The 14,902-nt window shown below is 37.3% G+C and overlaps 3 protein-coding genes across 5 annotated transcripts; 1 reads left to right on the forward strand and 2 right to left on the reverse strand.

Annotated features, from left to right (window-relative positions):
* Positions 1–1,031: 1,031 nt before the first annotated feature.
* On the forward strand, positions 1,032–10,544 carry LOC135169420 (sodium-independent sulfate anion transporter-like). 2 transcript variants are annotated; one of them, XM_064134440.1, is made up of 11 exons: positions 1,033–1,351; positions 4,109–4,373; positions 4,726–4,979; positions 5,162–5,363; positions 5,613–5,833; positions 5,911–6,082; positions 6,161–6,328; positions 6,715–6,876; positions 6,991–7,131; positions 7,729–7,874; positions 8,150–10,544. In XM_064134440.1, exons 2-11 carry the CDS (start codon positions 4,196–4,198, stop codon positions 8,513–8,515), a joined length of 2,010 nt encoding a protein of 669 aa, XP_063990510.1. In that variant the 5' UTR covers positions 1,033–1,351; positions 4,109–4,195; the 3' UTR covers positions 8,516–10,544. The 2 variants fall into 2 exon arrangements, with proteins under 2 accessions (XP_063990509.1, XP_063990510.1); XM_064134439.1 differs by having other exon boundaries at positions 1,032–1,351; positions 5,911–6,328.
* LOC135169427 (heparan sulfate glucosamine 3-O-sulfotransferase 6) lies at positions 8,201–12,617 on the reverse strand. 2 transcript variants are annotated; one of them, XM_064134453.1, is made up of 5 exons: positions 12,159–12,617; positions 11,971–12,060; positions 11,318–11,914; positions 10,647–11,137; positions 8,201–10,542 (listed from the first exon to the last, which is right to left on the reverse strand). In XM_064134453.1, exons 3-5 carry the CDS (start codon positions 11,818–11,820, stop codon positions 10,418–10,420), a joined length of 1,119 nt encoding a protein of 372 aa, XP_063990523.1. In that variant the 5' UTR covers positions 11,821–11,914; positions 11,971–12,060; positions 12,159–12,617; the 3' UTR covers positions 8,201–10,417. The 2 variants fall into 2 exon arrangements, with proteins under 2 accessions (XP_063990523.1, XP_063990522.1); XM_064134452.1 differs by lacking the exon at positions 11,971–12,060.
* A 152-nt stretch (positions 12,618–12,769) lies between these two features.
* Positions 12,770–14,780, reverse strand: LOC135169439 (transmembrane protein 170B). The gene is made up of 4 exons (XM_064134473.1): positions 14,586–14,780; positions 14,301–14,500; positions 14,101–14,206; positions 12,770–13,903 (listed from the first exon to the last, which is right to left on the reverse strand). Exons 2-4 carry the CDS (start codon positions 14,401–14,403, stop codon positions 13,708–13,710), a joined length of 405 nt encoding a protein of 134 aa, XP_063990543.1. The 5' UTR covers positions 14,404–14,500; positions 14,586–14,780; the 3' UTR covers positions 12,770–13,707.
* Positions 14,781–14,902: the final 122 nt, after the last annotated feature.

A 14,902-nucleotide genomic window follows, 5' to 3' on the forward strand; every position in this document is an offset into this window, starting at 1 on the left:
AAGTTTTTAACCACTATTTCAAGATTATACTCATTAATGTATCTGCATCAATCTGCTTAACACTCCCAGGTAAATTTGCAGACATCACAAGTTCTCGTTTCACGATAAGAAATCATCTACAGCCCTGGCTGCTCAGGATAATTAATTGATGAGTTACGTGATGAGCGTCACGTTTGTAGTTTCATTGTTGATCAACAAACGCTTGTCACTGCTCTTATTTGTTCCCTTTTTGTGTTCCATTGATTGACCAGTATTTTAATTAATCAAACGGTTAATTACTAATTTCCGCCTCAACTCAAATCGGTGACGTTCCCGCAAATTTGAACAAGTCATTCATTTTTTTGTTTCTGTTTTCGAATGTTCCCTAAAATTACGGAGTTCGTTTACCGATTACGACAGTCACTAGAACAATTTAAACGACGTTATCGTAAATTTTTCCCGGAAAATCCAGATAAAAAATTCGGAATGCTCCGAAATCACGGAACTTCTGTCGAACATTTCTCTCCGCGTATTCCCCCCCCCCTCCCCCCCAATGATAAAATATATAATCCTCAATTATAAACCAATACTTCCATTCGTATCCTACACATGTACAGAGTACATTCCCAATAACAGCGTGATCCTACCACACCGGTTAATTAAAGTCACGTGAGACATTTGAGGCTCAACAGGTAAGTAAACTCGTGACTCTAATGACGAAAAAAATTAATCATTAAAACAAAGAAAAACTTGATTACACCGATTAGTCCTAATGGAGAAGGTGGTGATAATCGAGTCACGTGAATTGTCTCTCGATAAAAAAAATATAGATAATATATTTAAAAATAATGAGATCCTCCGTACATACCTGCAGTATATAGGGAATCTCATTCCCAAACTGGGTATGTAAATACGAGCCTTGAGGAATGCTGTGCCCCGATTGGTTTGCTCACGAGTGACGTAGAATCGTGTGCGGGTAACAGGGGGAAAAAAAAAATTTGTGGAGAAGGGCGAGGCTGAGAAGGGGAAGTCAGACCGCGTGATACACACGGAAAACACATTTGTGAATACGACTCGGGGCATTTATAAACGCGCTCCTCAGATTCACATCGATTCAGTTTTTTTTTCAATTCTCCCTCGAACGATCGACTAATTTTTAACGATTGCAACTTGTGATTTGTGTCCGTCGGACCTGCGTGTGATTTATTTATTTAAAAATCCAAAGTGCTGCTGCTGCTGCAGATCGACGGTATTAGATCGAGATTAATTATATATTTTTAATATACCGAGATTCAATTGAACTGATGTATTACTCAGAGGAGGAAACGAGAGAAACCTTCAGGAGTCCAGGAATATAAGAGTAATACTGGAGGTGATTATGAAGATTATCTTTGATTGAAGTCACAAAAAAATAGGGGAAAAAATCAATGAGTTGGTTTTCGTAGGAAAATTTCGCGCTTTTTTAATTGAGATATTCATCGATTCTAGTCTCCATTTGCCACTTCGACTGAAGCGATTGATAAGTATTTGACCGACAGAAATCGGTGATTCATAGGCATCAATAATGCCAGACAATTTCTATCAAACCGGCTGACCCATTATCGAGTAGCATCACTCGGCTCAGGTTCGCCTTTCGTGAAAATTACGATAATAAATTCGGAGTTCAGAGTTTCTGCGATTGTTAAATATTTTTATGTTGAATGATTTAGTATATCGTGGGGTATTTGACCACTTCCTGCATTTAGAATGTGTAAATAGTCGGTGAATAATTTTTCCTTTTTCGATGTGACAACGTCATTCGCTGATGTTGGGGACTATTAACAGACTATTTTTTATGTAAAAAAATGGACTTATTCATTTTTCCATAATTTATTCGAACACAGGCGATTGGTTATTCGACGATCATTGTGTAATATTTAAACGCATAATAAATAATCAATAACGACGATTCACCATTGGCACAAGTGAATTTAATTGTCCGCTTGTTATCACCGATTGTTTTATCGATTTCTTCATTTGTGTTTAAACCGAATGAACAAAGCATGTGACTTGTCGATGCATATACATTCGTACGAGGGAAAATATTGAGGAAAAATTCCGGAAGAATGTACGTAATGGGCGATGAGAAAATTTTCAGGTCATTTTTATTGACGACAAATGGAAAGAGCCATTTTCCCCGAAGACGTAAAATCTCGCAATTTAAAATTCCCGATTTATTCTGCGATCGAGAAAAAATTATCGAACCCTCAATTTTCAAGAAACTGGGGAATCCCTTCTGCGTTTCATTCCGTGAAAATTGTCAATGGCCGGGGTTAATTAGGTAATGACGTGTCCTCGACAGTAGTGAGTCATAAGACGGGTCATTAATTTTTAGGAAACTAATCGTGGAATGTCGACTTTTTCTTAATTTTTTTCGCGTGCAATTTCGTTTGGAAAATGTAGTTCTCACATTAGAAAAAATTACTAAATTTTCTCTGTTGTCCTACTCAAGTGCATTCGATTTAATGCTCCACATTGACGTCGGAAGACAATAGATTTCCCGGTGGCGATGCAGGATCCCTTCTTATTGAATCTTCTGCAAATGGAGTAACATAAAATTTGAAAGTTACGAAACAAAATGATCATTGCGTAAAGAAATACATGGAGATTCTTCCCGGTATATGTAGGGCTCCCCTCGATATATTCACTACTCACGTAATCAGCTTTATGTATTTTTCAAATAACTGAAAACGCGGTTCTAATTCGTCGTCCAGACAAAGATGACAAATATACCGTGAAAATTCCCAAACGCTCTCCGATTCTCGGAAAAAATGGTCATTAAAAAATTCTGATTAATGAGAACCGCTTAACATTTTGCTACTGACTTGTCAATAAAGTCTGTCTACAAATTTGACTAAGATTCGGTAGAAAGAACGGATTTACTCGACGAATTATCGTCCCTTTCCTCCACGTTATTGCCTTTAAGATAACGCTTCATTTTCCCAGTCACGTGCTGTTGATAAATATGTAATCAACGGAACTGATAATATTTGCGTCTATTGTATGATCTTCGAGGCATTAAATTGAGATGTTTGTTGAAGATTACCAAACATGAGTCATTTATTTTTTGATGGCTTTGATGGGATTGACCTGTGAAAAATGAATTTCGATTTTTTTTTCAATCACTGACGTTTTTAATTGCCACGTGGCAGCAATTATCACCATCGGCCCCGTGAGTTATGCGAAAATGCTCAAACCTGTGGTTATCAACAGCAGGAAATTTTTTATTTAACATTTTTTAATTCGAATCATCGAAAAAACATCAGAATGAGTTTCTAAAAAAATGGAAAATCGTTCTGGAGAGGGGACTGTTCCATTCCGCTCACCTCTACTATCACAAATAGAAGAATAATTTCAATGATTATCATTTACTGGTTCATTAACGGTTGTAGATGAAAGGGGAACGAGAAAGTCTTGAAAAACGTTGATTACCAGACCAATGCACGGAAATGCATAGTGCATCACGTGCCTGCAGTCTGTTCACTACTATCAACGGTAACAATCGTGTTGCACCTGCAATTGCAAGTGTAGCTGTGGCATACCTCACAGGAGCGAGCGCATAATTGATTGATGAATGTTTTAGTCACGTGGCAAATTGATTGAATAAGACTCAATTAATACGGAAAAAATTAGCGTACAAAGTTGCCCTGATTTATATAAAAATCGTGTAAAATATTAATTTATATTTTATATTGATCCAATATATTTTTTAAAAATCAATTGGCCTTTACTATATATTATTATTATTTTTTATATATGAAATACCCTAGGGCCTTTGCAAATCATTGGCGGATAACTTAACTTTCGGCGATTTATCGACGATATTTCCCGGAATGATGGAAAAATAAAATTCAACAATAAAAAAAAAACCACATTTTTCCGCAATCTGTGGTTACAACTTTTTATAAATTTTTTTGTACATTTCATTGGGATTACCCACACACGGATTTCCCACGTCGGTTCCAGATTATTAATGAATTCCGACTCCAACACTGTCGTTGGCCAATATACTACGTAAACAGTGTGATACATAAACGTGACTTTCCTCCATCAAAATTACCAATTCTCCACGCAACTATTTTTTTTTCAGGTGAAGGGATGTAAAATCAATCACAACAGCGCGAATTGGCAGGAAAAAGTGTGCGGAAGGCGTTAGAGGTGAAGACATTCGTTAAAAATGCGGAACGGCAAGAATGTTGATAACATGAATGACAAGCCGATCAGTGGTTACGTAAATCAGGGAATGCAAAATTCACATGAAAATCTTGATCCTCATAACTCAAATACAACACACGTGGTGAGAAATTCCAACGATGAACGACATTCAGAGATACAGGGCTCCTTCAATTTTATCTGTAAGTTTTTAGTCTGAATAATCTATCACTTGTCCTTCCGACCCTTTCACAGTTTAATTTACGTGGAAACGCGCCTGTTTGATTAATTTTTCAATGTTACTGAATTTATTTTTGGCACACAATGAGGATATCCAAAAAGTGAGTATAATCCTCTAGCTTAGACTTAAATTAAATTAAAACCGACTGAATCAGTCAATTTAAATGTTTTTAAATTTTTTTAAATTAATAAGCACAAGGAAATACATAATCTTTTTATCAGATTATATAATATTTTAAGCTTTTGTAAGCTCAGAGAAAAATTTTGATTGTAGACATTGATGTTTCACACCGTAAAATTATTCCCAAAAAACAGTGGTCGAGGAACCAGGTGATGACGAGGTCAAACACAAAGACAGTGTCTTCAAATCAGCCTTCCAGTACGCTGGCCAGCGTATCAGATCCGTCTGCACGAGGAAGATGCTCTACAAGAGGCTACCAGTCCTGAAGTGGTTGCCGAAGTACAATGGAGCCGATGCAGTCGGTGATATTGTTGCTGGAATAACAGTTGGGCTCACTGTGATACCCCAATCGTTGGCCTATTCCCACGTCGCGGGATTACCACCCCAAGTAATTAACAATTAACATTATTATACCATAAAGTTCACAGCATTTCCATTCTCACGCATTTCATTACAAAATTACGGTGCCTTTGAGGCTCATTTTCGCGAATAATAGCTAATTATCCGAATTAAATTGAACATAAAAACGTTAAATATTATGGGCTATTGTTGTAAAAGCTTTATTTATAGTACGGCCTGTACGGCAGCTTCCTGGGCTGCTTCATCTACATTATCTTCGGCTCCTGCAAGGACATACCCTTCGGTCCCACCGCCATAGTCTCCCTGCTGACGTATCAGGCAGTCGCACAACTCGAAGAAAAAGTTCTTCACGCTATACTTCTCTGCTTTGTGTGCGGAGTCGTCCAACTATTCATGGGCATATTTGGCCTGGGTAAATCACTTTGAATATCGATTATAAAAAATCACGCGCCAGTAGAACCAGTTTGCATTCTGCGCTAATTTATGAACAGTCTGGAGTTGTGCATAAATTCACTGGGAAAGATCACTAGATTACCAGGATGTGGGAAGCTTGGGCTTCGTAGTTTTAAAAATATTAGCATTATTATTTTGCACGTGAAACACTGGACGATTGGCCTTGACTGTCTATTATTTTTTTTCTTCTTAACATTTGTCGATGCAGGATTCCTCATCGACTTTGTGTCTGGACCAGTCAGCTCGGGATTTACCTCGGCTGTCGCATTCATCATCGTCAGCACGCAGATTAAAGATATTCTCGGAATTTCTGCCAAAGGAGCGACATTTATTCAACTGTGGAAGAGTGTCGTGGAGAATATTCATGACACGGAAGTATGGGATTCGGTGCTCGGTATTTGTTGCATCGTACTTCTTCTAGTTCTGAGAGTAATTAGTGTTTTATCATCGGTGGATTTTTCTTATTCGTTTTATCCTCGTATTTACCTCGGATTTTTTATCACCAGGTGGTCGCATCGGTGCAGTTTGGCCCAGCAGAGGATGAATTACGGACGCCTCGTCACAGGATATTAACTAAAATAACGTGGCTGACTGGTACCTCCCGAAATGCCATTCTGGTAATTGGATGTGGACTCTTGGGCTACTGGTTCTCACCAGATCCACCGTTTAAATTAATTCGTGAGTGCCAATTCGATAATGATAATTTAATGAGAACATTTAAAATTCAATTTGACGAATGTGCGGGCTTTATCCCAGGTAATTTACCCAGTGGAATGCCAAATGTTCAATTACCACCATTCAGCTACACCAGGGAAGACAATACAACTGTGTCATTCTTCGACATGTGCTCAAATCTGGGCAGCGGATTATTCGTTCTCCCACTGATTGCCCTAATGGAGGACGTGGCCATTTGCAAGGCTTTCGGTAAATCTTCTCATTGATTAACTCACATTACCACTAAGTATTATTCAGACTTATTTTTTGCATAAATAAATTCGGTAGCGAAGTCCCCAGCCGGAATGTCACTCCTGATTATCGATCGGTTTTTTAATGAATATCTGGAAATCTACGGAAGATAGCGAATTTTTTATCATGACCTATTTTGTGGACCGAATGACGTACCACAATACTTGTCTCGACAACAAATTCGTTATCTCCCTTAGATTTCAAGATAGAACTCAAAAACTCGACTTCGCTACTGAATTCCAAAAGACTTAATTTGAGGTAATAAAAAATAAAAATTTTAGACGGAAACTACATTAATATTTGTTTCAATTAGTCGCAATTATACTCATCAATCATAAATTCAGGTAATGGACGACCTGTCGACGCAACTCAGGAATTGATAGCCATTGGCATGGCAAACATCGGTAGCTCATTTGTTCAGGCATTCCCAGGTAGTGGGTCATTGAGTAGAAGTGCTGTTAATAATGCCTCCGGCGTTAGAACACCGCTCGGTGGACTTTACACAGGTAAATCATTACAATCACCGATAATAGAAAATTCTTATCTTAATTTTTATAGTTTTTCGGTACACTTTCATAGTGCTCTTTATGATCCATTGTATTTTGGTATTTTTCCAACAGGCATCCTGGTTATTCTAGCACTTCTGTTTTTTACTCCATATTTTTACTACATACCGAAGGCATGCTTAGCAGCAATAATAATAGCCGCTGTTATCTTTATGGTTGAGGTGAAGGTGATAAAGCCCATGTGGAGGACAAAAAGTGAGTGAAAATAAGCGAGAATAATTAATTAACTCACATAGTCATCTTTAAGGACATCCCATTATGTTTTACAGCCCCTATTATGCATTCGACTATTTTCATTAATGGGATTTTTCCATTAATTACAAATGTCCAGTCTCACTTGAGCTGTATTCATTACAAAATCACTCGACTGAAGTTCGTCTGTGAGGAAACAATTCCCAAAACACTGCCACATCCTCAAAACATAATTGTTTATACCCACAATAAAAATATCACTGTACCTCAGTTTATATACAATATCATGAAATTATTCCTGAATGTAGAAGGTTTACGACCTCATCATTAAACATGTAGATTAAATGAAGGTATTTTACCTCGCGGAAACAGAAAAAAATGTATACGTCGTAATAGTCACGCGCTCTTCGTTCAGATATCAAATGCATATCGAAAAAAAAAATCTATTTCTCGTGACAGTTCAACAGGATTACCTTGAAACAAAGATCGCGCAATTCTTCCGTAGACTTACACTAGACTTGTCATTAGACTCTTTGATGCGAGAAGAAGGTGGTGGATATAATCTCAGATAATTACTATTATGTTTTTATATTTCAACAGAAACGGACTTGGTGCCAGGGATTGCTACATTTGTTGCATGCCTAGTGCTCCAATTAGAGATAGGAATCCTCGTTGGAATTGGTCTCAATGTTTTATTCATTCTGTATCACGCGGCGAGACCGAAGATCTGTTTAGAAAAATTACGAGTGAGTATTGATCTTTACGATGTTGTTGTTCTGGTTATTTCTATGAGAACAATAGATGTTCAAGGATTATGGTGGCATTGATACTATTTTTTGCGAATATTGATAGTTATTTATGGGCTGAATTGAAAATTTATGGTAATTGTTCAATTTATTCTTGGGTTATTCTCCAAGATTCGATCGTTTGGAATAAAAATTATGAAGTAAATATTAAAATGTTAACATCCGTCTCCCTAGTTAAGGTGAAGCAACAATTCATAATTTATTTATGATTTCAGACCGGTTGCGGTGTGGAGTACCTGATGTTAACCCCTGATCGTTGTCTGATATTTCCCTCGGTGGATTACGTGAGAAATTTAGTGACAAAATACAGTCGTTGTATCGGTAATTCAGTGACACCAGTGGTTATTGATTGTTCGCATGTCTACGGTGCTGATTATACAGCAGCAACTGTCATAGAAACATTGACAACGGACTTTGCTGCACGGGGACAGCCACTATTTTTCTATAACTTGAAGCCCTCTGTTTACGCCGTTTTTGAGGGCCTAGAGCCGTCCCACTTAATTGTTTATTATACACAAGAGGCTCTGGACGATCTCCTGAAGGACCGGGGATACCTCAGTCAGACGAAACATGGCGCATGAATTATGGAAAATGTGGTGGACGAGAAATTTTGTAAATAGTATTCATCATTACGATAGTATTGGTCAGAGTTGTGAACAAAGTACGAATAATTATAGGTTTATTTTATAAGAGATTGGATGTCAAATTGTTCCATGAGATGATGCAGAATAGGGTAGACAGACCAATAGGCGGGTGAGGACAATCTGAGGTTCTCCAGGTGATTGAAAAATGGTAAATCTTTTGAATATGAGAAATATTTGAAGGGGAAACAATGAAGAAGTTAATTGTTAAATGACGAAGAAGACAAGGCAAGGCCATGTTTAATGGTTATTCAAACAAATTCATCCTGGTGCATATTGAAAAATGAACAATCATTCTTTTCGATTATAGTCATCGAACAGACAGTGTTTATTTGTCCTGGTGAATGTTTTTTTTTCACATTCTTCCGTCGACACTGGAAAACTCATAAATAAAAATTAGCAAATCATCGTATGATTAAACTCATAATTTTTGCAATCAAAAATGAAAATACTGGAAGTACTAGAAAAAGGTCAGTGTCTACTGATTGGTCTGGTTACCCTACTGCCTCATGGAAAAATTCGATAAACTATTTAATTTGTCTAAATTCTATCGACATACTAATCGTGGAGAGGAAAATTGAAACTCATTGGAATTTTAATGAATAGTATTTAATTAAGTAATGACAGGATTGTCATTATCGCATGCAGTATTTATTTGAAAATATCAGTATCGTTTGTAGGGGACGTTGTCGCAGAATATTAACGCCTTCCTTCGTGTCCTTGTAATGCCATATCCATTTCCAATAACGTTACGATCATTCGTGTGAAATTCATGAAATTCTCACTAACACATAGCACAGCACAATTTTTGTTAACTGTCTTCGTCTTACGTCTTACGTTTCCGTCATTCAACGTCCCATCAACATTCCCATTTGCGGGAACAAATAATTAATCCCATTAATCGATTATCTATTGCGTAAATTATTGTGGACTCGAATTTTCTTCCCCAATGTTTTTCCCCAGAATCGGATATTAATCAACTTCATTTGAACTCCCTCAGTTAATAATATTTGCATTTGTTAAAAACTAGTATTCAATGCTATTTCTTTTTGAGTAAATAAAATTAATAAAGGGATGTGGAAGAAAAATAAAGGGGGAATTAATGTCGGAGAAGAAAAGACCTGTATTTACTGATAATTAGAAAACGTTGACAATTGATCTGTGGAATCCGCTGGGTCTGATAAATCAGATAAAATGCCTCGAGTGAAATTAACACATGGATTCTTCTGAATAAGAAATACATAGATACATTCCGTACCCGAAAATACTGTGATAATTTTGTAAAAAAAATAGAAACAATGGATAATAGTTAGTAGAACGCTAAGAGATAATGTCGTTTGTTCTGTTGACAGAAATATATATATTTCCAAAAACTACATCTTGTTTGATGTGTACTGACACTTATTACTACAATAGTTTATGTAAATAAATGCATCAGTCTATGTGACATAGCTAGGCTCGACTGGAGTTAACAAACCCGACGATACCAAATACTTATCCGCATTGTGTTGCTATTTACAATTTCATCTTCTCTGTGGTATTTACAATAATTTTGTACATGTAGTCATTGAGCAAAAGCGTGCAAGTTTCATCTCGTCTCATTGATTAATTTTCATTAGATTTTCTGATATGATATTTAAGTTCTTTTCGAGACGAATCAGAGATTGTTGAACGGAATCGATAGTACTAGATTGCAAACACGTGAAATACCTATGAAAAACTTAGCTTGTAATTTTTTTTTTCATAAAGGGGATAAGGGAAAAACTGCTCTCTCGTTGGATAGTCTAGGATATGTTTAGAAAGTAATAATTCTACGGGAAATTGGATCAATTGGATCGTCGATTAAGTCCACTCGAAATTTATGCCAGTGAGCTGATAGAATCGTTGATTGAAGGGTCGGTAGAAGTCTCGCAGTCGTTCGATTGCTGTTTGCTGGATGTGGGGATGACTTCGACCTTTGGTTTTTCCTTCAAGTGAACATAAAAATATTAATCAACTCCCGAAAATTCACATAAGACGTCTAATACTAATTAAACCAAAACTACATTCGAATAAAACTGTACAAAAATACCTAAACAATGAGGAGCAGCGCTCCGCTCAGACTTCTTCAAACAAGGGAATCCCTTCGTCGAATTGAAGTAAAAATGTTTCTCTGAAATCACTCGTTTCAATCCGAGAAAATCCTGAACCCGTGTAATCTCAAACACTGGATCAGCAATCAGCCTCTCCCCAGATACAAAGAGTAGCTGGGAAAGGGGGAAATACTGAAGCCAGCGTTCGAGATACCGGGAATAAACTCCAATCCTCAGTGGAGCCCAATTAGTATCAACAATTTGTGAACCATTGACAAAGGCCCTCTCCTCAAATTTTGGGAGGTTTGGACGTTTGCTCTTGACCTGCGTATAATCAGAGATTGCTCTCGTCACTGGATCCCGAACGACGACAATTAATTTCGTCCCCGGGTTCATGAGCTGAACTCTTCTCGGCGCTTCCGCTGTTATGAAATACGAAGGGGTTTTTTCCATTGTCACTTGACCTTCTAGAGTTGGCGGCATTCGGTGCCTATTGAACATTAAATGAGCAGCGCAGTGGGGCAATAGGACAATTAAAGACGTAAACAAACTACCTAAGAACTGATAATTGACTGCAGATGACGGATTTTATTTTAATCCGCGAGAAAATTTTTTCCCAACCAAATTAATGATTAAAAAATTGATGAATTAATGTTTAGGCAACTCTTACCTATACCAATGGAATCCCTTGGGATAATGATGATCGAAAAAATGAACTTCCGAGCCCGCAGCTCTGATATCCGGATGTAATCTCAAAAATTCCAAAAGCGCTCTCGTACCCCCTTTCTTCACTCCAATAATCAGAGCACTTGGTAATTGTCTAGTGGCTACGAGCCCCTGGTGCTTCAAAACTCTGTATTTAGGTGATACCTCGATACCGTCCGTCAAACTATCGTTATTAGTCCACAAAGGCACGACTTGAACTTTACTCGTTACATTAACTTCAACATTCAGCACTTCATCGAGTGGAATTTCCTCAACTTTAATTTCCCCGATAGTGCGCTTCAAATGAATTTCCTGGAATGTGGTGAGCTGTATTCGCTGGAGCGTGATTTTCCGTGTGATACCTCCAAATAGACATGAGGTATCGTTCAATATTATCCAGGAAAGTATCAGCAGAAAACAGATTACGAGAATCATTTTTTTAATGAAAGATCCTCTTCTTAATTCCATTCTGGGGAATGGTACTGCGAATATCACTCGAAGAGGGGCTCAATGGTAAAAATCGGGTTTAATTACTAGCGGATGAGTTTCTCCTCAGGAATACCTACAATTGAAAAATTTTCTCAAGTATTCGAGAACCGTAAGCTACCAAATACTGACCAGTAATTATCAACATGAGAATATTGTTTACAAACAAAGTAATTCTAGACCCCTGCGTGCATGTATTTCTACTTGAAATGTATTGCCACTCTGTGAAATTAAATTATTATTTAGATTGGCTCTACCCTGGGGTCGTAATTCGTTACGTCTGAATTTTTCTCGCATCTAATTAAAAAATTGTCACTTACTTTCAGTACATGCCCAAATATCGATGTATTTTCTTCAGATCATTCGTCACTTTAATTCCGTCTATTAACTTCCTCGGTAAATCGACATTATGTATCAAATGATATATATTGTCATGATACTCATAACACCGGACCGATGTAATCGATATCTCCGTAAAAGTGAGACAAATCGAGAGAATGGGGATTGATCGAGAGTATCAATACATTATTGATTGGATGGTAATGACTTTCAATGTTTTTCGTCACGTCTCACGGTTCTTTGCAATCGGAAAATATTGCTCGTGTGCCTTCAGACAGGACATTTTCGCTGAACAGTGGAGGATTTTTTCACTGGGTCCATACCACTGCTGCTGGCAATGCGCTTGCGCGTTGATGGTTTTTTTTTTAGCAAGTGTAGGTACGTAATGGAGAATTTACCGGGGATATGATCGAGCGAAGTTCAATTTGTGCTGAATTTATTGCCAGAGACTTATAAAAAATCTAACAAGGAAGGGCAGCTCCTTTCGGAGCGTAAGGAATGCTCGATGAAAAATAATTTTTTTATGTCTCGTTAAAAAAAATTAATGGGAAGAGAAACCAAAAATTAAAGAAATGATGCTTCCACCAGAGAATTCCTCTTTCAGACAAGATTTTATTACTCCAGTAGAGAACGATTCTCCACACTGACCTCTCCATTAATCACTTTCATCGCGTTGTTTCTCGTTTAAAAATTAATTACTGATGATTAATTGTATAATATTCATAAATATAACGCGATAATTGAATAATGGGTGATTATATACACATTATCCTAGTGGAGAACGGATACGAGTATGTACAGAACAGATCATTGCTTAACATTAACTCTTTTACGAATATTGTGGACTCAAATATGAGGTAAAAAGGATGGTACAATTGTACGGACTCAATACACTGATGTTCCTCTCGTCCTCCATTTACCAACATCGTCTATGATCCTACGAATCATCCAACTGTGGCTATTTTATCTCGGAACAAGTTTGTGCGAAAATTGACGATTTATAGATCTAAAAAATCGTCGTTTTTTTTAATTTTTTGCACGAATAAATCTAGCTTAAAATAATGATCTTGAATGGAATTAAAGTGTCGCAAATACTCGACATTACTACGTTGGATATTTACAAGTGAATAAAAGTAGAAGAAAGCTGGTAAATTTTCGAAAATTTTCCGGAAAATTATTCAACAGAAAATATCGAAAAACAGCTGCAAAAAATGACTGCATCGTGATTACAAAAATAAAGTGATGTACGTCATCACTGGATACAATCACAAATCACATGAAAGACGCGAGTGAGTTTCGGTATGATATTTGATGGATCCCGTGATACCGCATCAACCGATTTTTCTATCTACAAATTACGACGAACAGATAATCCACGTTACCCTAAATTTATAAATCAATTGAGGAGTTGTCAATGCCATAAAAGAATGCACAGCGGAGGTAGTGCTTTTGTTGATTCAAATACGAGCACCAGTTCCATATTATTTGCCCTCTCATTTTCTCCTGGTTTTACCAGAATTGTTGCGGTGCTTATAAAGTTGCTAATATCCTCGTGAAGCCAATGCAACCGGCCAAAACCGTTTGTCCAATTCCCCAGAATAGTGCGTACAGGGGTGGCATTTGATAACTCGATGCACGATAGACGAATGCAACTGTTGCTGAGTTTAGTACGCCGGATGTAAGTGGCAGTAGAAATCCCATTATTAAAATTAATAATGGGAAGAATCTGAACAGAAGAGTCAGTGGATCACTTAAAGGATTGTACGATATTGCTGACTAAAAATTGACTAAACTATCTTTTAAATGAAAAAAAAACTAATTAATTAACCTTCGAAATGGAATCGAATATTCTCAAATAATTAATTTAAATTAAATTAATTTAAATGTCTAACAAAATTACCAACTTATTAATAATCCACTTACTTTCCATATTTATGTTTTCTTAACGTTGCGAAACAAATTGCTGCGGCAATTGTGTGGACAAATATTGATGAGAATAATGCCCATAAGAAAATTTGATACCACATTTCTTGAAAAATTGAAAAAAAAAATTCACACGAGATTAGAATAACAGCTGGAAGGGCATATTAACCTAGAAACTATGATTATTTGTAAAAACTTACCAGCGAACGAAGTAAGAGGTGTGTAAAAGGCGCTCACTTGGTTTTGGCTTCTTGCACTTACAGTATGATGCAGCGCCGTACTGCTTAATTGCACATTGGACATTGTTGATACTCAATGTCACCGTGGAAAGGCTCCCAGAGCCTTTTTCGTCTTGATGGAGCATTCGTTGTTGCGCCAGCCAAATAGCAATAAAGATATCCTGCAAATGAGCAGTGACGGTGTTTGCAATTATTGATAAGACTTTTTTTTCGCGATAATCATAACAACAGGGACGACATTTTTACCGTTTTGATGCAGTTGACATTCCACCCCTGCGACGGATGTCATCCAGGTGGCAATCGTTTACCCTCTGGATGATGCTGACATTCTTCGGATTCACTCGTATTCAGGTGAACGTGTCAGGATGACGGACAATCACGCCGATCCAGGGAATAGCACAACACGGGGACACAGCGGGGGACGCGGACGCAGCCAACAACACAATGCAACGTTAGTACGAGGTTAGACCGCAGAGCGCTGCTGTAACGACTGGAGTGCGGCGGTACAATTTGAAATTTGTCGCCAAATCGGAGAATTTTTAAAATGATGACTGGAAAATTTT

The sequence above is a fragment of the Diachasmimorpha longicaudata genome, chromosome 15 (assembly GCF_034640455.1).
Source record: "Diachasmimorpha longicaudata isolate KC_UGA_2023 chromosome 15, iyDiaLong2, whole genome shotgun sequence".
Lineage (NCBI taxonomy): Eukaryota > Metazoa > Arthropoda > Insecta > Hymenoptera > Braconidae > Diachasmimorpha > Diachasmimorpha longicaudata.

Bases quoted from the DNA above. Each gene is read 5' to 3' on its own strand.
- LOC135169439 (XM_064134473.1), bottom strand. From the start codon at position 14,403: ATGTCCAATGTGCAATTAAGCAGTACGGCGCTGCATCATACTGTAAGT. The intron at 14,207-14,300 runs GTAAGTTTTTAC...CAATTTTTCAAG, and splicing joins ACCTCTTACTTCGTTCGCTG to AAATGTGGTATCAAATTTTC. The intron at 13,904-14,100 runs GTAAGTGGATTA...TCTTCTGTTCAG, and splicing joins AGAAAACATAAATATGGAAA to ATTCTTCCCATTATTAATTT.
- LOC135169420 (XM_064134439.1), top strand. From the start codon at position 4,196: ATGCGGAACGGCAAGAATGTTGATAACATGAATGACAAGCCGATCAGT. The intron at 4,374-4,725 runs GTAAGTTTTTAG...CCCAAAAAACAG, and splicing joins GGGCTCCTTCAATTTTATCT to TGGTCGAGGAACCAGGTGAT. The intron at 6,877-6,990 runs GTAAATCATTAC...TTTTTCCAACAG, and splicing joins GCTCGGTGGACTTTACACAG to GCATCCTGGTTATTCTAGCA.
- LOC135169427 (XM_064134452.1), bottom strand. From the start codon at position 11,820: ATGGAATTAAGAAGAGGATCTTTCATTAAAAAAATGATTCTCGTAATC. The intron at 11,138-11,317 runs GTAAGAGTTGCC...AATGTTCAATAG, and splicing joins AAGGGATTCCATTGGTATAG to GCACCGAATGCCGCCAACTC. The intron at 10,543-10,646 runs GTATTTTTGTAC...GTTCACTTGAAG, and splicing joins CGCTGCTCCTCATTGTTTAG to GAAAAACCAAAGGTCGAAGT.